This window comes from Delphinapterus leucas, chromosome 10 (assembly GCF_059928025.1).
Source record: "Delphinapterus leucas isolate spDelLeu-1000000601 "Yukka" chromosome 10, BTC_Dleu_Yukka2, whole genome shotgun sequence".
NCBI classification, from domain to species: Eukaryota; Metazoa; Chordata; class Mammalia; order Artiodactyla; family Monodontidae; genus Delphinapterus; species Delphinapterus leucas.
The window spans coordinates 64,803,706-64,826,640 of record NC_143138.1 but is presented as its reverse complement, the minus strand read 5'-3'; the positions used below and the strand labels follow the sequence as shown (position 1 = coordinate 64,826,640).

At 45.9% G+C, this 22,935-nt stretch overlaps 1 protein-coding gene across 6 annotated transcripts in view; it reads left to right on the top strand.

The window, feature by feature from the left end:
* SMARCC1 (SWI/SNF related BAF chromatin remodeling complex subunit C1) overlaps positions 1-17,475 on the top strand; it is a 181,255-nt gene extending 163,780 nt beyond the window's left edge. For 3 of the 6 annotated variants that reach the window (XM_089919220.1, XM_089919219.1, XM_022573288.2), the window contains 2 exons: positions 12,320-12,496; positions 15,048-17,475. In XM_089919220.1, coding sequence (XP_089775346.1) covers positions 12,320-12,496; positions 15,048-15,145 — 275 coding nt within the window. In that variant the 3' untranslated portion in view covers positions 15,146-17,475. The other 3 variants (XM_089919221.1, XM_089919222.1, XM_089919224.1) reach the window with 3 other exon arrangements.
* The last annotated feature ends 5,460 nt before the right edge of the window (positions 17,476-22,935 follow it).

Below are 22,935 nucleotides of genomic sequence, written 5' to 3'. Positions count from 1 at the left end.
TATTCACCACATTTTAACAACCTTGAAAGTCAAGCTCACGATTCTTTCAAACTTAACTACTGACATCATTAAACCTAAAATATACCTTTAATTTCAGCATTCCCCCCACCCCCCGCAATATTCCTTCCCTTCCTAGAGGGTAATATGTATGGCTGTGTGCTGTGTATTATATTGCTTTAGTAACAGTCTTCCTGTAAGATTTTTTTTTTTTTTTTTTTTTTTTCCCCGGTACGCAGGCCTCTAACTGTTGTGGCCTCTCCCGTTGCGGAGCACAGGCTCCGGACGCACAGGCTCAGCGGCCATGGCTCACGGGCCCAGCCGCTCCACGGCGTGTGGGATCTTCCCGGACCGAGGCACGAACCCGTGTCCCCCTGCATCGGCAGGCGGACTCTCAACCACTGCGCCACCAGGGAAGCCCCCTGTACGATTTTTATAGGTACTTTATAATCATGTGTCACGTGCCTGCCAGAGCCAAAATTTGTGCTTTCTGGGGAGGTATGCATGTTCTCTGGCCGGGCGTGTAGAGGTGAGCTGAAATAAAAATAGAAAGACCCTTGGAGGCCTGAGAAGATTCCCGATATGACTAATGTCAGTTGCCCTGACTTCCTCAAATGACAGAATTTCTAAATCTCGTGGAAATAACCAGGCATGTTTGCCTGAGGAAGCCATGACGGAAAAAACTATGATCTGACAACTTGTGTTACCAACATGAATTTTTAATTTACAACCGCAAACATGTTTAGATATTAGTTCTTATTGCCTTGACCCAAAAATGGGGCTAGGTTCACTTTGGGAAGCATTCATTTTCATACGCATGCGTGCGCGCACACACACACACACACACACACACTCACACACACTATTAAATTGCAGTTGTGGAATTTGCTACCATCATCCCACTTGCCACTTGATCTAAATGACATTTGTGGAGATAGTTTTAGAAGTCTGCCAGGCTCATGACACAGGATACTTTATTTCTCAGTTTTCCTGTCTGTCTGCTTGAGTGGATTTTAAAACCTCTCTGTGAGATCTAATTTTCTTCCAAGTTAAAAGCTATGAATGCATAACAGAGTGATGATCACAAAGTGATTTTTCAAAAACAGTTATTTAAAATTTTTAATTCCTAAAACTCTTGGGATAAATGTTTAGGAGGGGGTTCTCTGTGGCTCCTTGGTATTTGGTTCTTAATGGTGCTAAAGCATCATCATCCACAGTAACTGTTCAGGAGCTCCACCATCTGCATTTAGAAAAGATACCCTTCTCCCTTTTTTTTCTAAATTACATCCTGGTGAGAACAGGTGTTTGTATGCCAGGCCCTTCACCCCCAGTATTTTTGCTTACTTATCATTGTCCTGCCTTTACAGTTGAAGAGCTGGTGCATGCCAAGGCCATGTCACCTTGCTGCATGGTGGAGCCAGGATTCATACTGGGCTCCTTCTATTCCAAAATGATGTCACGATGCCACCTTCCGTGATGGAGAACCAAGAGGTTTTAGAGCAGACTCAGATACATCTCTTCTTTTAGGGAGACAGTGGTAGAAAACTAGGGTTCATAAAATAGCCTTTAGAATAAAAATAGGTTATGTTTCCCTTTTTACTTTCTCACAGAAATAGGCTTTTCTTAAGTGAATTTTAAAGAAAATCATCATTGTGTGTATGATGAGAGTGTTTTTTAAAATTTATTTTAAAAAACTATTCTTCCTTCCTCCCTCCCTCCCTCCCTTCCTCCTTCCCTCCCTCCCTTTTTTTTTGGCCACGCCATGCTGTGTGTGGGATTTTAGTCCCCCCAACCAGGGATCGAACCCGCGCCCCCTGCAGTGGAAGCGTGGAGTCTTAATCACTGGACCTCCAGAGAAGTCCCTCTTTTCTTAAACATTTTTTATTGAAATGTAGTGTACATATGGAAAAATACACAAGCCATAAGTATTTTGCTTGATGATTTTTAACAAAGAGAATATACCTGTGTAACCGGTACCCAGAAGCCCCCTCATACCCATCTCAGTCTCCTCCCTGCCCTTGGGTAACAACTGTCCCGATGTCTAGTTGGGCTGGGTTCTTTTGGGGGTTTCTTGGGGGGGTGCTGCATTGGGTCTTCGTTGCTGCGTGTGGGCTTTCTCTAGTTGCGGCAAGTGGGAACTACTCTTCATTGCAGTGCGCGGGCTTCTCATTGCAGTGGCTTCCCTTGTTGCAGAGCACAGGTTCTAGGTGCGTGGGCTTCAGTAGTCATGGCTTGTGGGCTCAGTAGTTGCGGTGCGCGGGCTGTAGGGCGTGAGGGCTTCAGTAGTTGTGGCACGCAGGGTCTAGAGTGCAGGCTCAGTAGTTGTGGTGCACGGGCTTAGTTGCTCCTCAGCATGTGGGATCTTCCTGGACCAGGGATCGAACCCGTGTCCCCTGCATTGGCAGGCAGATTCTTAACCACTGCACCACCAGGGAAGTCCCTGGGCTGGTTTTGAATGTTACCTGGATGGAATCACATACTGATTTTTGTTTGTTTGCCTTTCACTCTTGCTGTACGTCTTTCGCTCTTGCTGTTCTTTCTTCTTGTTGTACCTGTCTACTCTGGGGCTCTACCATGATTTATTAATCCATTCTCCTGTTGATGGACATTTGATTCATTTCCATTTTAGTTATTACGAATAGTAACTCCTGCTGTGAACATGCATGTGCACATATCTTTTGGAGACATAGGTATACATTTCTGTTGTGTGTGCCCCTAAGTGGTGGAATTTGTTATGTCCCTAGAGTGGGTCTTAGGATATCCATGTATTCACATTAGTTGATGCTGCCAAAATTTTGCCAAAATGATAATGCCAGTTTATGTTCTCTCTAGCAGTGTATGAGAGTTCCAGCAGCTCAAGGTAATCATTTTTCATAGTTGCCCCTTTCGTGAGATTGTTTTGGAGTTTGAATGTAAAAATCAGGTGTGTTGGAAAGTAAAATGAAGAAAAATAAATTGAACCCAATAATTAAAAGCTTTCTTAATATTGACAGTTCAGAAAAGGCTGATTGTATTGTAACAGCTGAGTCTCGTACACCATATTCTAGAAATTGGCTAAAGAGGCCTTATATATCAAAGCAAGTGAGGGAGTCTGTAGTGTTTTAGGTGGAGAAGAGCTTTAGTCTCTTATTTGCCACAGGTGTAAGTTAATAAATGGGAGCATGGTCCTTCCAACTAATATTTCCTAGGTTCTAGAAAAGTTAGCGGGCCACGACGTTTATGTTAGGAGCTGAGGGTAATTATCCAGGTCAGTTTGCTAGGTTTTGGTGTTTGGTCGGAATTTATGGTGTGTGAAGGAAGGAGAAAAATCAGCCTCTGAAAGCAAGGTTGGGGAAGTGGTGAGAAGAAAGTCAAGACAAATATATTACTGAGTGGTGAATTTGTCCAGCTCTCTGACTTCTTAGAATTTAAATAATTTTGTAGATAAATCACATGTAATCTTTCTCCACTTAACTGGCCATCAGTTAGTGGTAGAGCCCATTAAAATATGGCTCACTGTTGTGAATCTGCCGGACTGTCAAACACGTATGGTCCCAGGCACCAGCGGGGCTAGTATAAACTGACACCTGTACATATTCCATTTAGTTTGTACCTCTGCAGTCCTCTCCTCCACCCCTTTAATTCATTCAAATGCTTAGAATTTTTGTATAGAGAGTACCATCTGTATGCTGCTGTCTCTCTTCCTTGGCTTTTATTATTTGGTCCTACTCCTAACTCACCTGGGAGCTCCAGCTTTTTGTAGGTTTTGTTCTTATCTGTGATAAAGTGTCCCAAGTTGATTTGTTTCCACCAAACAGATAGTCAAAGGAAGAATCTATAGTATAAAGTTGGCAAATGGAAACTGGAGGTAGCCATAGCCATCCTTATACCACCCTTAGGTTTTGTTGCTCATCATAAAATACACAGCACTACATGTCGTCTTTTCATTTAAATTGAAAAACAGTGATTTCATGAAGTGGTTCCTAAATTAAAGGCTTACTGGTTCTTCCTGTAAGACCGCCATTCTAAATGGCACAAGGTGAATAGTCATGACAGCCATCAGTTCTTGAGCACATGCATGGTATCCCTTGCCCACACCCTGGACCATTGTATTCATGACAGCACATGGGGAACCAAGGAGAGTGGCCTGGGTAGTGGCTGCTGTTTCCTGAGGTGTTCTTGATTGTGAGCAAGGAGGACACTTCTGACTGCAGGGCGTACCCTCCAGGGGCCTTGGCACCTACAGTCATCCCTCAGTATCCACCAGGGATTGGTTCCAGGAGCCCCAATGGGGGATGCATGAGTATCCATGGGTTCTCAAGTCTCTTACATAAAATGACACTGTACAGTGAATTCAGTCGTCCCTCTATATCCATGGATGCAGATCCCATGGATACGGAGGAACAGAGGGCCAGGTGTATTTACAGGAAGATTACCTAAAAATCTAGCATGTAAGTGCAGTGTAAGCTCTGCCCTCCCCTTGGGCTTTTGAACCTAGTTGCAGGGCAGGAATAAAGAGGTAGATAAAGAGAATGGACTTGATGACGTGGGGTGGAAGGGCGAAGCTGGGGCGAAGTGAGAGTAGCATCGACATATATACACTACCGAATGTACAATAGTTGGCTGGTGGGAAGCAACAGCGTAGCACAGTGAGATCAGCTTGGTGCTTTGCGATGACCTAGAGCGGTGGTTGAGGGAGGCTCAAGAGGGAGGGGGTATGGGGACACGTGTATGCATATGGCTGATTCGCTTTGTTGTACAACAGAAACTAACACAGTATTGTGAAGCAATTATACTCCAATAAAGTTCCATTAAAAATAAATAGTAAATGAGGCACTCTTGAGTATTAGTGCCTCATGGATCTGGAGCGAGCCACCTGCATTGGGGTAGCCTTTGTTATATGTCTCTGTGTGTGAAAAGCAGAGAGAAAAGGACGTGTTGGTTTAAATATCTTTATGGTTTCCTCATTAATAACATAAGAATTTTTAGAAGTGCCTAAGAAAAATCAGAGTAGGAATTGATCTGGTTTGATGAGAACTCAGGGATGTTAGACATGTTTTAATAATAAAACTAGAATATTTTGCATCAGTTAGTAAAATATTGGTTGTTCAAGGAAATTTCAAGCCAGGCATTAGGCACTTGACTTTAAGCCCCCAAGTTAGACCCACTTACAGAACCCTCCCCGTGGGAAATACTACTTAGGAAAAGATTACAACTACTCATCACTTCCCAGCCTCCCCTCTCCACCCAACTCGGAGCCCCACACTGAAGAGGGAAAAGGACTAGCTCGTCACATCAGCCAAGTCTTTATTATCTGCGGTGCCTTTGGTCCTGCTTGCATGATGTGATAACAAGGCTGCTGTGCCACTTTCCGGAGTAGCAGGTTATCCTTACAGAGAGAACAGTGAGGGCACAGTCTTCAACAAAGAGCGTCTGTGCCCCCCCGGAAGCTGCTGCAGGAGGAGCAATCTCCGAGGATCCTGGGCTTCCCCCTCGCTTGGCCCCGATTGTTATTTCTGTTCTCTGGGATACTCAGCCAGAGAGTGTGCCATGGATGGTTAGAAACAGCAATGAAATATGCTTAAGCTTGGAAATTCATAGGTTCCCTCTCCTAGTTTTGTGTTCCTTACCCACCTGCCTCTCCCATCCCAAAGAATAAAAATAAAATCCTTAATATTCTTTTAGGCATGGTGGCCGTTAACGCTTTAGTATAAGATCTAATAAACCTGAGAGTGTGAGGGATTTTTCCACTAGGCAAAGCCTAATTTTAGCAAACCTTTCCATTTTTCAGGCTTCAGATGCCTGCTGTTTTAAAAAAAAAAAAAAAAAAAAGCTTGTATGTAGGTCAGACTCCCACCAGTATATGCTTTGATACTGCTGTTCTGAAGCCACATCTCTCTTATCTCTCACCTTCCTCTCTACTGGAAAAGGAAACACCTGAATTTTTTTTTAATGGAAACTACATATACACACCCTTTATTTTGTTTGGTAAGGCCTGCTGCGCTTCATTTTAGGTATCTGTAGGTCAGACTTCTTCATGTTTATTAAGAGTTAATGGAAATGCCTTCAGACATTGTCATCCATTTAAAAGTGGTGAGGGGCTTCCCTGGTGGTACGGTGGTTAAGAATCTGCCTGCCAATGCCGGGGACATGGGTTCAAGCCCTGGTCCAGGAAGATCCCACATGCCGCGGAGCAACTAAGCACGTGCGCCACAACTACTGAGCCCACGTGCCACAACTGTTGAAGCCCGCGCGCCTAGAGCCCGTGCTCCTCAACAAGAGAAGCCACCCCAATGAGAAGCCCGCGCACCGCAATGAAGAGTAGCCCCCGCTTGCCGCAACTAGAGGAAGCCTGCGTGCAGCAACAAAGACCCAACACAGCCAAAAATAAAGAAATAAAAATAAATTAATTTAAAAAAGAAAGTGGTGAGACCTATATCAGAAACCAGAAAACCCAAGGACATTTAGATTTCAAAAGGACAGGGGTTGGGTTTCCCTGGTGGCGCAGTGGTTAAGAATCCACCTGCCAGTGCAGGGGACACGGGTTCTAGCCCTGGTCCAGGAAGATCCCACATGCCGTGGAGCAACTGAGCCCATGCAGCACAACTGCTGAGCCTGCACTCTAGAGCCCGCGAGCCACAACTACTGAGCCCGTGCACAGCAACAAGAGAAGCCACCACAATGAGAAGCCCAAGCACCACAACAAAGAGTAGCCCCCGCTCGCCACAACTAGAGGAAGCCTATGCACAGCAACAAAGACCCAACACAGTCAAAAACTAAATAAATAAATTTATTTTTAAAAAAAAGAGAAATTGGCTTTCCCACGGAAAGAAATACCCTTTTAAGGCAGGGTGGTGTAAAGGAAAGGAGAATGAGCCTCAGGGTCAGACAGCTCAGCCTCTTGTTCCTTGTGACTTTCAAACAAATTCCATAGCCTCTCTGAGATTTCATTTCCTTATCTTGAAACTGGGCCCTTACTTCAGCCTTCCTAACAACCTGAATTCCATGAGACAGCTGTCTTTGCCTGGGAAGTGACAGGCCCCAGCTCAGAGCAACATTCTGTCCCCTCCTTGTCCTCTAAATCCACTGCCACAGGCACACCAGCACCTCTGGATGGCACAGGGGCATTGCCTCACTCTTGGTGCTTCTTGCTTTCCTGAGAAATGTTTGTCTGTGCAAGGTCCCACAGTGGAAGTAAACGGTTTTTCTTCTAGTTCTTCCTTTTTGCTGCCACCTTTCCCAAGGAGCCATTGTCCTCTCATACCTTAAATACCTATATTCCAGTGGCTTTATGGCTCTGTTTGTGACAGGAGGATAGAAGAACTTTGTTTTACAGAAAGCTTCAGGATTTACAGCAAGAGAAAGGAAAGGTATTTTCCAGCTGTTAGGCAAATAGCCTTGGAAAACCCTAAAGCTATTCTATCCCAGCTTGTTGCCATAAAGATATAGGGAAATAGGTAAATGGGCCACTGCCGCTAAGCAGGTAGCTTTGGAAACAGCACCGATGGGCCTGACAGCCAAGCCTGCAAGGCTTATCCCAGTGTGTTCTGGTAGTTATCACCTTGTGTCCATGTGCCACTGATTCCTCTTTGCCAGATTGTTTCTGGAGCTAGGTGTGGGTTGAATACCTGACCCATCACTTTATTGGCAGCAGGGTTTGTATCACATAGTCTGCTGGAAGACAGATGGGCCCCCTTCCTCCAGACCTTCATCCTCAGAGTGCACTGTATTGCAAACACCAGATCTGAAGCCAGAGTACCCAGGTCAGAGCTGGGCTCCCCTATTGATACACTTTATGACATTGGGTGAGCTACTCAGTCTTTGTTTTCCCCTTTCATAAACGTGGTAACTTACAACAACAGAAATGTAGGTCTCACAATTCTGGGAGCTGCTAGAGCAAGGTCATGTTCCCTCCAGGGGCTCTAGGGGAGAGTCTGTTCATTGCATCTTCCAGCTTCTGGTGTCTGGTAGCATTCCTTGGCTTGTGGCCACATCTCTCTTTACTCCATCTTTACCTTCCTTCTCCTCTGTGTCTTTTCCTCCATGTGTCCCATATAAGAACACTTGTCATTGGATATAGGGCCCACCAGAATAATCTAGGATGATCTTAAGGTCCTTAACTTAAATCTGCAAAGATGCTTTTTCCAAATATGGTTACATTTACAGGTTCCAGGTATTAGAACGTGTGCATTATCTGTTTGGGGGCCACCATCCAACCCACTGCAAGGTGCTGGAAAGTATATTTGATAAAATTATGTATTGCAGGAAGCAGAGCAGTTTCCTTATTATTGATGTAGTGAAGAAGAAAACATGGTGTTTGGAATTAAAGTTTACATCTCAGATTTTTTTTTTTTAATGCTGACTGTTAATATTAAGTCCTTTCACAGGAACTGTTTCATTTGAGCACAGAATAGTGTGGTAGAAGGAGAATTGGATTTAGAATCAGAAGACTTGGATCTCGTTCCTCTTACAAGTTCTGTGACCGTAGAGAAGTCTTTTAACTTTTCTGAGCTTCTGTTTACTGTCTATAAAATGAGAATATTTGCCCTGCCTCTCATAAGGCAGAGCCAGTGACATAATAAGGCACCATAAGAAATAAACAGTTTCCCTGATCATACAGAGAGAGTACAGCAGATATTTAGCATCACTCTTTATAATAATCTCAGGAAACTGAGGCTCCGGGCATCCTAAATGACTTGTCCAAGACCACTCATCTGGGTTGGCGTGAAGTGGAAGTGAGATCGCACTGTTCAGCTTCCAGGCACGTTCATCTTCACTTTCCCTGTCGAGAATGGTATTGGGTGGCTCTCTGACTGGGATGCTCACTGGTCAGCCAGGAGTTTGGACAACCCACACCTTGCTCTAGACATCAAAGTATAAAAACTCTGTCAGACTGTTGTGGACGACATTGGTTAGGACTGAACAGTTGTGTGTCTTATCACTTAGCACACACCTGGTCTATGCTCTTCCTTCTTTCTTTCTTTCTCCCTTACTCAGTACTCTTTCTGGCCTTTTTGTAAAGGCATTCTTCAGTGTTCTGCTGTTGGTTTTCTGGAGAGAGAGACCTGAGATGGGCTGGCAAAATGTTCTTCCTGACTTGCTCAAGGCCTCTTGTCCAGGTTGAACTGGGTAGAAGGAGGGAATCTGCACCCATTGGTAAACACGGGCCGTATTATCTGTTCTAGTGAATGGCTTCCATTCATCACAGCAAGTCCATTGAAAGTGTTCTTTCATCTCCAGGTTGGGATTCTGTAGGTCTGGACTTCATACTAGGCCTCCTGCCCCCAACAACAGCAAAAGTACCTCCTCTTGCCCTGTCTCACCACCTGGAATACCATCAAAAAATCATTAGTAGAGACTCAGAGAGTGGGGGAAAAAAAGCATTGTGTTTAGTAACGGCCTCACAGGTGTTTGGTAGGAAGGAAACTGGGAGAGTTACAGAGGACAGACCCTGATTCTTAGAATAATAAGGCTCTGTGTGTGCTACTTATTGCCCATTGGAAACTTTTGAGAGTTCTGTATCTTCCCTTCACCCCATCTCTGTGTTCTACTGGAATGACAGCCAATTCCACACCTCCTGTTCCCAAAGCAAAAGTCCTTCCCCATTCTCTACACTTCACATGCCAGTTAGGTGCCAAACCCGAATTCTTTCTCCTTCTCAGCTTCATACTCACCCCTCCTCCTCGTTCTCTTACCCATCCCCAGGAAGCCTGTAGGGTGCTGCTCTCAACTCTTACCTACTTATCCTGCCCTCATGCAACCCCTACTTCTCTGCAAAAGCTCTCTTCCTCTGCTGTAGGCTCAGACTCCTCTGCATCCCTTCTTAAAGCTTTCCATCACACAGAAAATCAGGCCCATGTTCCTCATTTCTCCAGAACCTTTCACCCAGTCCCCTGTAGCCTTACCGGGCCAAGTCCCTCACCCCATTCTGTGTGTGTGACTCATCCGGTCCCCTTTGCTTTGATTCATGTCAGACAAACCAACCGTGGACAACTTGGCTCTGTAGCCTGGGCACTTTTTCTAATAACCTTTTGAGCTTGTTACTCCTCGGTGAAATGCAAGTGATAGATAATAAGGTGATGCAGTTACCTCAGAGGGGATGGCGAGTATGAAGATGCTACGTATAAATGGAACAATATTCATATTATGTTCTGATTGTGTAACTCAGGCTAGGCCTTGTGCTTAGGATAGTCTGCTGTTATCCTGTTCCTAATTCCCCTCCTTCACTTTATATACACATTATCCAAAGTCCCAAGTCATTCACAAGTTGCTCTTGGTTAACCAGAAGGTATTATTTTCTTTTACTTGCTTCTTCCATAGTTTTCCCTTGATTTGCCTGCCACACCTTCATGTGTACTCATCCTTTGTATGGCTTGTAATATACTTGGCATTTGTTTTTTTATCTCTTGTGTCATTTCCTACATGGATAGACTCTTCAGCACAGCCTAAATCTGTCCTAGCACTGTGGCACAGGCACCCAGCTTTAATTACTGAAGTTCAGTGGTGTAGTAGTAGTGGTAGTCTCAGCCCAGCACCTGCTCTTGCTTTCTCTGAGGTGATTTGATCAAGTTGTCCTCCAGCAGATGGGCCTCTGGGGCTCCTCTGCTGCACTTTTGCATGATTGCATTATAGAGCACAGGAAGGTGGGCCAGAGGACCCAAAATTTGCTGTTCTTTTCATTCTGAGGCATAAGGTTGATGCCTCCCTATGCTTTTAAAAAATAGTCCCCCAAAGACAGTGGACCACTTCTTTTCCTGACTCTTGTATCTCACTGGGGTTCTCTTCATTGACACCCCGTAGTGAAAAGCTCCACTCTTTGAGTCCTGGCTCATGGAACAGACACTGGAAATGGATGGTGTGAGGCTTGAAGCTTTGTGTGTCTTTCTTAAGAGAGGCCTTTTTCTAAGCACTGACAGAGAATTCTTCACTTGAGTTATCTCCAGTACTCTATATATTTTAGTTGCCAGTTAGCTGTCTGGTAGTCCCATCTTCCAGGCTTGAACCTCAAGCGTTCTTATTTCCAGCTGTCTCAGGACTATGCCTAGAAGCCTGTGTTCAGTTTCATATAGTTGACCTTACATAGGCGTGCTAACGTCCCTAGATTAAAAAAAGAAAGAAAGAAAAAACTACAATAGATTCTCTTTCCTTATTCTGTAGAGATTATAATTTGTCCTTATATATAGCTTCAGCCTTGGTTTGTGCCCATTAAACAATTCTCCTTGGTTTGTGGCTCTTTAAAGCCAAGCCCAGGAGCCAGACCGCTAAGTTGAAGAATTAATACATATCCACCACCATATCTAAGGGAGGTTTGGCTAACTGCAACCAAATCTGGCCTATCTCCTGTTTTTGTAGGGGCCATAGGCTAAGAATGGTTTTTACAGTTTACGTGGTTGGGGAAAACTTGAAAGAATGTTTATGTCACATGAAAATTATGTGAAATTCACATTTCAGAGTCCATAAACAAAGATGTTTCGGTAACCTATTTGTTACACATTGCCTGACTGCCTTCATACTACAGTAGCAAAGTTAAATAGTTGTGACAGAGGCCATATGGCCTGCCAAATCCAAATACTTACTGTCTGGCTCTACAGAAAAAGTTTGCTGAAAGTTCTAAAGACTCAGTGTGAAACTGAATGCAGGAGGTGTTTCATGGTCCTTATGTCTAGCGTCTCCCATTGTGCACATCAAAGCAAGAGGAAGAGGTGAAGGAGTTGCCTGTTTCCCGTATGTCTCCCCCACCATGGTTCTCCAGAGCCAGTGCTTCCTGGTTGGGGAGAGAGGGAGAGATTTTTTTGTGAACAGGACTTGAGGATTCCAATTAGAATCCCTTTTTAATTGTGATTTCACAGTATTGATCAATATACCCTTTCAGGCATACACATTCCCACATAGCCTGTGCATGAAGCTCAATCTGGACTGAGCTTCAGTCCTTGGACTGTGCGCTGACTTGCTGTTAAAGTCCTTCTTTCCACTCCCTGTGGTCTTTGCTTGGCATTTTGTGTCCTCAGGAAGATATTGGACAATCCATTGTTCACCCAAACTAACCAGAATTAATGCTTTCTTTTAAGGATGTTGGGTAACTGTTTCTTACAGCTACTGTCTACCTATAGCAGGGTTTGGGGTAATCATTCACTTCACAGATCTGCCCCATTATCCCTCTGTCCCCCCACCCCACCCCAAATTAAAAGCTGGACAGAGAGATTATTACAGATTATTGCTCTGTTGATCTTTCTAATTGTCTTGGAGGGTTAGGTATTTGTCTGTATTTAGCAGTCTCGGGCAATGAGTTGATTCCTTTTTTTCCTGGTACATTTACCTCAGTACTTTAAATCTCCCTCCACAGGTCAGATACCAGGTCCAGGTTCCATGATGCCTGGGCAGCCCATGCCAGGCCGCATGATGTCCACCGTTGCAGCCAACATCCACCCCCCTGGGAGTGGCCCTACCCCTCCTGGTATGCCTCCAATCCCAGGAAACATCTTAGGACCCCGGGTACCCCTCACGGCACCTAACGGCATGTGTAAGTAGCAAGGTGGGAGATGTATTACCCCCGGGTCTTTTAGGGAGGGCTGTACACAGGGAGGCAGGCTTTTTGTTCTCTCTGGGGTTTGACAGGTCCATGGACAGTATGACCTGTGAGAGTGGATTCCAAAAGACTGTGTTTTTAGTCATTGCTCTTCAGTACCCCTGGTGGACAGGTACCCAGGTGATGAGTGCAAAGTGCTCCCAGTTAGTCGGGCTCTTATGCCATACATAGCCTTTGTGACATGCACTCATGACTCCAGGGAGGCCAGGGGCATGCCTTGCCCACTCCTGATTAAGCCTGTGTAATTTGAATCTTGGAAGACATACAGAGCTACTGGTAGCTGTTTTCCCTATAGGAGCCTTTTATGGATTCAGGGTTTAAAAGTGGTAGGTGTAAAGAAAAGAATAGGGGCTTTCCTGGTGGCACAGTGGTTGAGAGTCCGCCTGCCGGTGCAGGGGACATGGGTTCGTGCCCCGGTCCAGGAAGATCCCACATGCCGTGGAGCGGCTAGGCCCCTGAGCCATGGCCGCTGAGCCTGCACGTCCGGAGCCTGTGCTCCGCAACGGGAGAGGCCACAACAGTGAGAGGCCCGTGTACCGCAAAAAAAAAAAAAAAAAAAAAAAAAAGAATAGGATCTGGTTTAGGGCAGGAATAACAAGTAAGTTTCTTGTAGCCATTTTGATGTATTTGTAGTGGCTGCTTAGACTAAGGAAGGAGTATTCAGGGCTGTGTTGAGAAGGAATTTGAGGTCTTAGCAGGCTCCATGGAGAAGGCACAGATGCTGCTGAACGATGTCTGCCTGGTGGTATGTGCAAAGCCAGCTAGCTCATTTCTGCCATGGGGCCCTTGTTCTGCTCCAACCCTGGCCTCCAGAGGACTGCATCAGAGCCTGGCCTGCTCTTTACTCCTGTAGAGCAGGAGTAATGATCCGAAAATGCAGCCAATAGTGGCCATGTTCCCAGCCACATCTGTGATCCCAGGTCCATTTAGAAGTCACGTATGTGAGGAGGAGTTAGCTTCTGTTCACAATACAGAGCTAGGACGCATAGGAATTCCTGGCCTCCAGGAGCTTTAGTTGGGAAAATATGAAATGAACAAGTGGATAGTAGTATAGCGTTTACCATAAGTTACGCGAGGCTATGAAGTGACTTGAGTTCACTGTAGTTCTCTGGGAGACTTCCTAGGGCCAGGAGGCAGGGACTATCGACAGAGGTACATCTCCTTTCTCATTGGACCCACAGGGTCCAAGGACAAAGTAGCTGCCCAGAAGAAAGACAACAATTGAGCTGGGTCAGTATAGGATCACAACAGTAGAAAAAGGTATCTCTGAGTCAGTGATCAGAGGCCGTAGCCTAGTGGGTACCTCTTTTCCTTGGCAAGAAAATCCTTGCCTTGCCGCCTTACAGGCAGTATACAAATGTACTGGCTGATAAGGAGGTTTGACCAGTTTGCCCATCCCCTTTGCAGAGATAATGTCATTGGTCTTTACCATGGTCATGTCCTGCTGGTAACCCACGATTTGTGTACAGGATTCCATCCTAAAGGGCCCTCAGTGGAGCACCTTGAGAATGTGGAAGGTTTGCTCCCGATCACTTCCTGCCACAAGTGAATTTCAGGGATTCTGAACCGCTGACTTGGCTCCAGGGCACTGGGCAGGCCTCATCAGGCGAGTCGCTTCCCGTCTCCAGGCCCTGGTTTCCTCCACTGCAAGATAACACAAGGGATTAGATCAGTGGGCTTCAAAATGCTTTGAAGAGCCTTAGCAGTTTGGTGGAAATCTCCTAGGGGGAAAGTTGGGTGAATTGACTGGTAAGGAAGGCTGCAGTTTAATTATTTGTTTCATATGTTTTCATTTCCGGCAAAATCTAGTTAAAAAAATCCCTGGATTAAATTATATCCAGGGTTCCTTTGAAAAGCAGCTAAAATTGAAACAGGAAAGAGCCCCAGACACTCATACTAATTGTTCCCTTCAGGACCTGACCTAGTTTTGGCCAAAAATCCAAGGACTGCAGTTCAGGAGCTGTGGGGCCTCCCAGGACTGTCCAACTTGTCAGCAGCTGTCTCAAGTGAAGCTGTCTGGCCCTGCTGGAGATAGTTAATATCAGCAAGAAGTTTCTGATAATCTATTTTGTGCCCAGCTAGGCTAGGCACTATGAGAAAGAAAAGAAGACACAGAACTTGCCCAGGAAGGAGCTTATCATTTAACTGAAGAAATAAAATTAGCAGTGAGAACCATTAAAATACAATAAAATCAAAATATAATTAAGTTCTGAAAAGGTCTGGAGTGATTCTTGGAAGGGGTGGGCCTTGAAGGAGATTGGGGCAGGTTCAGACACCTCCCCACTCCCCCAACCTCATGGGTCAGGGGAAGCAACATGAGCAGTGACCTGGAGGTCCAGATGGACCTGCGCCATGTAGATCGCAGCGGCAGCAGTGCCTCACAGGCGATAAAGAAACCTTCTTAGGTCATTTTTCTCTAAATGGGCTCTTCCCTGAGCCCCTGTGTTTCCAGCAATGATGAGTTAACTTCTGGATGTGTTTGCAGATCCCCCTCCGCCGCAGCAGCAGCCACCTCCTCCACCACCTACAGATGGAGTCCCTCCGCCTCCCGCTCCAGGCCCACCAGCCTCGGCTGCGCCCTAGCCTGGAAGATGCAGGGGACGTCCACGCCCAGCGCCACCAGCTGGAGTGGGGATGACAGGACTTGTGTTACTCAGCTTCCTTGGGTTTCTTTCAGGATTTTTATTCTTGCAGCCCCAAGCACACATCCCTTATTTCCCCATTTCTCTTGCCACCCCTGTCCGTGCTCTGACATGTCTTGTGTTAGGCCCTCCTCCAACACTCAGGGGGAAGCCTGTGGTGACAGTGTGCCCTGGTCATCCTAAAAATACCCAGTGTCTCCCTGTCCTGGTATGGGGTATGCGGACAGTTTATCTGCAGGTCCTGTCAACAGTAGTGTTTCTATGTCTGTCATTTTTGCTCTCCTGCAGTTTTTTTGCTTTGTCTTATGCTTTTATGGATAATGCTTTATAATCATTATCTTTTTCTTTTTTTTGGGGGGGATGGGTCATTATTGCTTTAAAGGAGAGCATCCTAAGTTAATAGGAACCAAAAAATAATGATGGGCAGAGGGGATAGCCAGAAGGGATAAACCTTAAGGCATTATAAGTGACCTTATTTCTGCTTATCTGAGCTAAGAATGGTGCTGATGGTGAAGGTTCATGAGACTTTTGCCACACATGGACGCACCAGAATTAAAAGAGATGGGGAAAGGGATCCCACTGACTTCATCCCTAGTGAGGACTGTGAGAGCCTCCAGCCTGCCTGGCAGAACATCCCCCTTTAGTCCCTGGTAGGGGAGAGCACAAGCATTAGAACAGATCCACTTCTTCCCCAGGCCCACTGGTTCTGGTTTTCTATGCAGATGGTTTGTTAGATTCCGGGGGAGGGGTGGGGGGCTTGTTCTTCTGAGGGCAGTGTGTGAGCTTCGAGGGCTGCATTTGGGAGGCATTCCTTAGTTTCCTAGACTAGCCAGGAAAGTTTTGGGTGTCTAGGGCAACGGCCACCCAATGAATGTAGCCCACTATTCACTGCTTTGTATGCATTCTTTTTTTCTCCCTCTTTAAAAAAAAAAAAAAAACTTAAAAAAAAAAAAGTAAGTAGATAGTGCTGATAAACATTTTAGCTCATGGAACTTGGTTAGGTTGGCTGGGGGTACAAGTCCCCAAACTACCTCTTGCAGTAGGCAGGGTGAAGGATTTAGTGAAGCGGTACTTTAGGTTTGGGGTGGGATTGGAGAAGTGGGGCAGGATCAACAGCCTCTCATCCCTTCTCCCTTCCCTGTCTGAGATCTCACATTCCATCTATCACAGGGTTGTCAAGGAGATGCTGTGGGTACCAAGGAACTCACTTGGCAATCAGAGCATCATGCTTTGAGGGTGAGGTTCTCGGGCTAGGAGAGTGGAATACCATTCCAGAGGAAGAGCCACAAAAATGCCTTAATATGAGCCCATTTCTACCCCTGCTGATGAGTGACTTAAAGAGTTCTTGGTGTTCTCTTCCTGTCCTTCTTCCCTCCCCTCTGTCTTTCCATGGGTGGGGAAAGGGTGTTTTGAGTAGAGCTTGATTTCCAAAGCACCTGGCCTCTTCACAGTTGCAAGTGGCAGTTTCATTTAGAATGCAAAGTGGAACATCTTTTGGATACCTTTTCTATATATTCTATAAAGCTTTACATATGTGAGGGTGTGGGAAGGTGTTTATAAAACACCCTAGAACTTTCTTCCTTAATGTCAGAAAGCAAAAAAAAAAGGAAAAAATTAAACCACAGTTAAGATTTGCCTTTCAAACCCTCAGGTGTTACCTCTAACCAGGTGGCCCTGGTCACCATCAGAGTACTGGAACAAAGGAGACCTTGTTCCTTTTTTGAGTTTATTCTGGACTCTTGGAGTGGAAATGAGCTTGTTCCTACTGGAGTTTATTCCATTGCTTTTGACTTCAGAAATACCCCCGTGCCTTTTGACAATGGCCAGGGTTTTATTTTCACACCAGTCTTTCCCAAAGGAAATTCATTCCAAATACTTACCTTTTCCACTGAGGTCTTAGAAAGAAAATGGAATTCTGGTTCATACTGTGGTCTCTTGTAACCTCAGGTCTTTAATGTGATCACTTTCAAATTTAAAAGATCCAGGTGGAAGTATTTTTACTATGCTGGTAATCTACAGAATACCTGAATTCTTACACTGTTATGTTTCAGTATAAGTGGTGACTTTTTATGTCTGATCTGGTTTCATTTCTGTAATACAGCCACCCGATTTTGTGAGGGGGGGAATAATATGTGGTTTTTGTACAAACATGTTTCTCAATGTGTTATTTTGGAAAAGGGAAGAGAGGGAGTTTTGGGAGATTGGAAGAAGTTCATCGGGAAGGCTTAATCTCCCTCTTCTTCAGTGAATAAATGGAACATCATTTCTGGATTCTAGTCCCATTCTCTGCGTTCATGTACCAGTTTCTTCATGTGTCCCAAGAAGAGTCTAAATACTCAGCCTCACCTGGTCTTGGTCATCAATTAATGTTCAGTGGTGCGGGTTTCCTGACTGACTGACCACCTTCTCACCTTCATGAGGCTTAAGGAACATATGGTTGATGTGCCTTGCCCACTTTTTATTTCCATGGTCTAAGTGGAGAAAGATGAGTGGAAGTTCTTCAGGAAGGGTGGCCAACATCCTGGCACCTCCAAGAGAGGAGTAGTTCTGCTTGGTGCAGTAGAGAATGTTTGTCAGGTTGCAGTTTAGACAGCCTCAAGTTGGAGGCTGGCATTGAGGGCAGATGATTCTGTGAACCTTGATACGCTCTCATGGACAGCCTTTGAGCACCCACAGGTGCACGCCCTGTGCAGAATACGGAAACCAGTGCTTTCAATATGCTTGTGAACCCAGTGGAGCAAAAGAAGTGGATTCTGTGTCTGCCAGGAGGTGAACACTTGGCTCTGCACGGAAGTGTGTCACCTGATTGTGCTGTGCTTTCTGACCTGTTCGACTCTTCCCTCTAGAAGAAAGTGCTAGAGCCAGCTGGGTCTCACAGGACTCCTACATTTCCCGCAGGGTTGAGGAAAGTTAATCCTTGATTCAGTTTGAAGACTGGTTTATAAACCTGAGTGTGAATTCTTTTTAGAGCAAACCAAGACGTGTACAATTAACCAGGTTTCCACAGGTTCCTCAGATCCTTCCTATGGAATGATTCCCCCAAATGCGATTAAGAACAGCAGTTTTCCAACTTCAGTGCAGGTCAGGATCACCTGCGAGTTTAACATACAGCTTCTGGGCCCTATCCTCAAAGCTTCTGATTCAGCAGGTTTGGGGTATGTTCTGAAATTTTGCCTTTTTAACAGATTCCCAGGAGATCCTGATGCAGCTAGTCATGGGACCACTCTTTGAGAACTACTGGTTAATAAGATTGTATGGTAGAGCAAGCTCTCTGCAGTTCCTGACAGTCATTCTGTGAGCCCGTTAGTCTAGTAAACATTTGAGAGCCTACTGTGTGGCAGGCACTAAAACTTGGATGCAGTCATTATTATGAATAAGGTAAGGCAAGGCCCCTGTACTCGAGGCCGCTTACATTTTTGTAGGAAAATGGGGGATAAGGTGTATGGTCTGGAGGATACCAGACCATAAATAGTTTAGATAGTGCCAAGTGTTCATGAAGTAAAAGGAACAGTCTAATCAGTTGTTTTCTGGGGGAGAGTGTATATTAGTCTGTGAATTGGATGTTCTTCCATGATTTCTGTCCTACGAGGTTTGGTAACCTGAGGGTTGACTTTCATTCCTGAAAACCTCCATCTGAATAATCAGAGAACTCTTTCATCTGGATACCCAATGTATCCAGTGCCAACTAACCCCTGTTCTTTCTGCAAACCTCTGCCTGTGATTTTTATTATAAAGCTCCTGCTTTCTACAGTTCCAAGAGCATAGCTGTTATTCAGTTGCTCCACTATTGTTGAAGGGGGACTTCTTCCTGGGAACAATGTGAAAGCACATTGATCCCCTGTTAATGGATTATCTCCACTGAAGTCATCTTTCAGAAGGAGATGGAAAGATACATTCTTGAAGGAGATGCTGCCTGCCTTCAAGCCCAGGATGCTTGACGTTGGACCTCCTTGTGAACAGCTCCCCTGAACTTCATTTCCCTGTGGCTCGCTTTAGCCCTGCCACTACTCTTGTCATTAGGAAACATCTTTGATCCTGAACTCCTTAATACAGAGCTGAGACAGGACTGCCATACGCAAAGGGTGACTAAAAGGGTAGAAGGAGAGAGTTCTATAAATCAACCTAGACAAAGTTTCCAAAATTAATTATAGCTACTTCTCTCTTGGACCACCCATCCCTATTCCAGCTCTCATGGGACCCCAGCAGAAGAGAGCCTTGTCTTGTCCCCTGTCTTCTTGCTCCTGGCCTGCCCTGTAGAACTGGAGCCATCTTTACTCCTTACTGCCCCCAGAGGCCTTTCCAGGCCCCTCCAAATGCATGGGGAGCAGCCAGGTGACTGATTTTTGGCAGCCACCTTACACCACCACCTACCCCTAGGGTACAGCCTTTGCAGGCCTCAGCAAAATCACCATGCCTGAAGACATTACAGCCACCACTACTGTCAAACAGCTGTGACACGAAGGAAAACACCTCCCACTCTGGTTCTGTGGCTGTCTTCCCTCACTACCAGGTGGTCCTGAAGGGTTTAGGAAGTGGGCGGGGCTCTTGATTTCTTTGGCTGGTTTGGCCCTGACACTAATGGATTTCCCACAGCCATCCAAATTGACTGTGGCATTCCTTGTTCCAGTCTGCATATTGTGTGTTAGCTGTGGGGTTCCCGAGAAGCACTTAGGTTGCCTGCTGAGGCAGCAGGACTTTTCTGCAAGAAGACAAGCCTGGTTGCTCCATGTCTGAGGCTGTGTGGCTTTCTCCCAGCTGACTTGGCTTTGGGGTAATGAAGTTCAGGGGACTTGCCAATTTTGTAGCAGACCCACTCCCCAAACAAGATGACCGCCTCCAGGTTGTAATGTCTTTTTCTAAGATGAGAGCACTTGTGCAAGTTGAGAATCCAGAACTTCCAGAGAGAGGAGGTGGTGGTCAGCACAAAGAACTCAGGCCCCCACCCCTTGGCTCTTCCCTCCTTCTGGTAAAGGTGCAAGAAGGACCATTCCCAGCAGCCCATCACCAAAAATGTCGCAGAGCTGACTGCCCTGCAGCCCAGAACCAGGTATCTATGCAGCACACTGGCAGGAGAGAAGCCATGCTAGATGTCCCTTTCTGACTGATACAGGACGTAAGTGTGGACTGCTGTGTTGTACTCTGTTAAGAGAACACAGCATTAACTTTTAAACACCCAGGTGGAAGTGGGCAGGGCGAGAGGCTGGGCTTCCATTCAGCCAAGTGAGGCCCTACCTCTGCATCCTGATTCCTCTTCTGAAATCAAGAAGCAAGAATGAAAAGCCTCCATATTAAAATGAAAAGATTTGAAATTAAGATCTTAGTTCAAATCCTAGCCTTACCACTTCATTAGCATGATCTCAGCGTCCATTTGCAAGTGTGTAAAATGACCAGTAAAACATTAATAGTATGGTTGTGCAGAATAAGACAAATTAGAGCACTAAGAAAACTAAAAACTCAGGCAAATGGGCCTTCCCTGGTGGCGCAGTGGTTGAGAGCTCGCCTGCCGATGCAGGGGACACGGGTTCGTGCCCCGGTCCGGGAAGATCCCACATGCCATGGAGCGGCTGGGCCCGTGAGCCATTGGCTGCTGAGCCAGTGCGTCCGCAATGGGAGAGGCCACAACAGTGAGAGGCCCGCATACCCCCCAAAAAAAAGAAAACAGGAAAATGGTAGTGGTTACTACTGAGGACTTAAAGCCAGGAACTGTGCTACTTCCTGTTCAGACTGAAGTATGCCCCCAGCGACGGCAACAGGAGCAGCTATGCCCTGGACAGCAGCCCCCTGGCAAAGTCAGTGGCTTTCTATGCACAGGGCGGCAGGCTGTAGCCATGGCAATGGGCCTTGTGCCTTCCTTGGTACTGCCAAACCCAGTGGGAACTTCAGAGGCATGCAGAAGCCATTGCCTCAAAGCATCCCTGATGCCCAAATGCATGAGACTTGAATGTGGGGACATGGGTGTAAGCTCTAGAGAGAGGTCAATTTCCCTTTCACTCCAGTTTCTATGCCTACCCTCGTAGCCCTTGTGCCCAGAAAAAAAAAAAAATCACATTCATTTGACACTGTATGGTTATTACCACTTTCACACATGAGACAGGATACTGACTCTCCCAATGTCACACAGATCTGATGTGGAATCCTGCTGTTGCAGTCACACTCCACTGCCTTGATGAGCTTGTGCTATCTGTCTTGTGGAGGTGTCACCTAACCAGGTGTGCTGTGCTCGGTTCTGAAACTGCTGGTGAGATCTGCTAGGGAGGATCAGAATGAAACTGAATGGCAACAGTTGAGTTTAAAATCCCCAAATGAAGAAAGTAGTAACAGAATCTGTCTCCAGGGAAGGGAAGATGGTCATTGAGGAAGGAGATAGTTCATATTTTAACTTTATTTTATACCATGTGCTTGTTTTACTTAATTCAAAAATTGAATTTAAAAGGATATACTTAAATATTTCACAAAGTATATTAAAATGAGCTAATAAACTGGGGTTAGTAGAGCTTTAACAGAGGGATGGGAAAAGGGCCCCCATCCAGACCTTTCTTGTGAAAAACACAGGAGTGGTTGTCATGCTCTAGGCACCAAAGGACCCATCTGTGAGGCTTCCTTCCCACAAAGACTGGCCTCAGGAAGGAGGAGGTAGGCATGTACACCAAGATCCTCCACTCTGACAGCCATCACCCAAGAGTCAAGGAGACACAGAGAAGAGCAACACAGAGAATTGTACATAAGGCCAAAAAAAAAAGAAAAGCTACAGGAAAGCAGAGATGGTGTTGGAGGGTGCATTAGTGCCTCTGGCAACAGGCAAGTGCAAAGTCCTGCCTGGCCCTCTGCTCAGAAAAGGTATTTCAAACTGGTATTTACTCTCCCAGTGGCAACATGAAGCCATGGAAAGAGCCTCAGCAAGTCAGCCACTTTGCAGGAAGCTCCAGACCCACGGTTCTGGGGTGGGAGTATGATGGTAGTCATTCATTCATTTATGCCTCCTCCCCACCTTAGGGAGCCTCCCTTTGCACGAGGAGCTGTACACTCAAGTGTCTTGTGGTCCAATAGAGAATTGCTGTAGACAATGACATCAGGGCCAACGTGTCTAACTACTTGGGTTAGGCTAAGAAGGCTTCAGGGATGGAAAGGTGATAGGAACTGAGCTTTCTGGGTTGAGTTTGCCAGGCAGACCTGGAGAGGAGGGAACAACCAGGACAAGCAAGTAGACTGCAGCAGATCTAGTTCCAGTGAGAGAAACGAACTTTGAATCAAGGCAACCCCATCCAGAGACATGTACTAGAAAGAGATTAGGAGAATCTCTATCTTGGTCACTTAAGTGATTCCCTAGTGAGAGAAATGAGAGTTTCTCAAATACCAGAGTTGCCGCATCTCGAGCAGTAACCGCAGATATCATTTGGGTTACTAGATCAAGAGGCAGACAGTCGGTTTGGTGGACAAATTAGGTGACTAGGCCGTGACTCCCCAGCAAGCAGGGATCCAGAGATGAGTGGTTTTGGACGGCAGAGTGAGCTTTGGACAGGGCACACAGACGGTGGCCTGGCGTCCGCGTGTCCCCAGGCTGTGATCTAGGCCGCTAGCGACTACCCACCAACCGGAGCTTTGGTGGCCCGGGACACATGGGCGGGTTGGGCGGGGGGGTGTATCCTGGAGAGGGAGGAAGGAACCGGCATTAAAGGCCGCTCCCCAGGCTGCCCTGAGGAGGCGAGAGGGAAGGCAATGTAGCCACAGTTA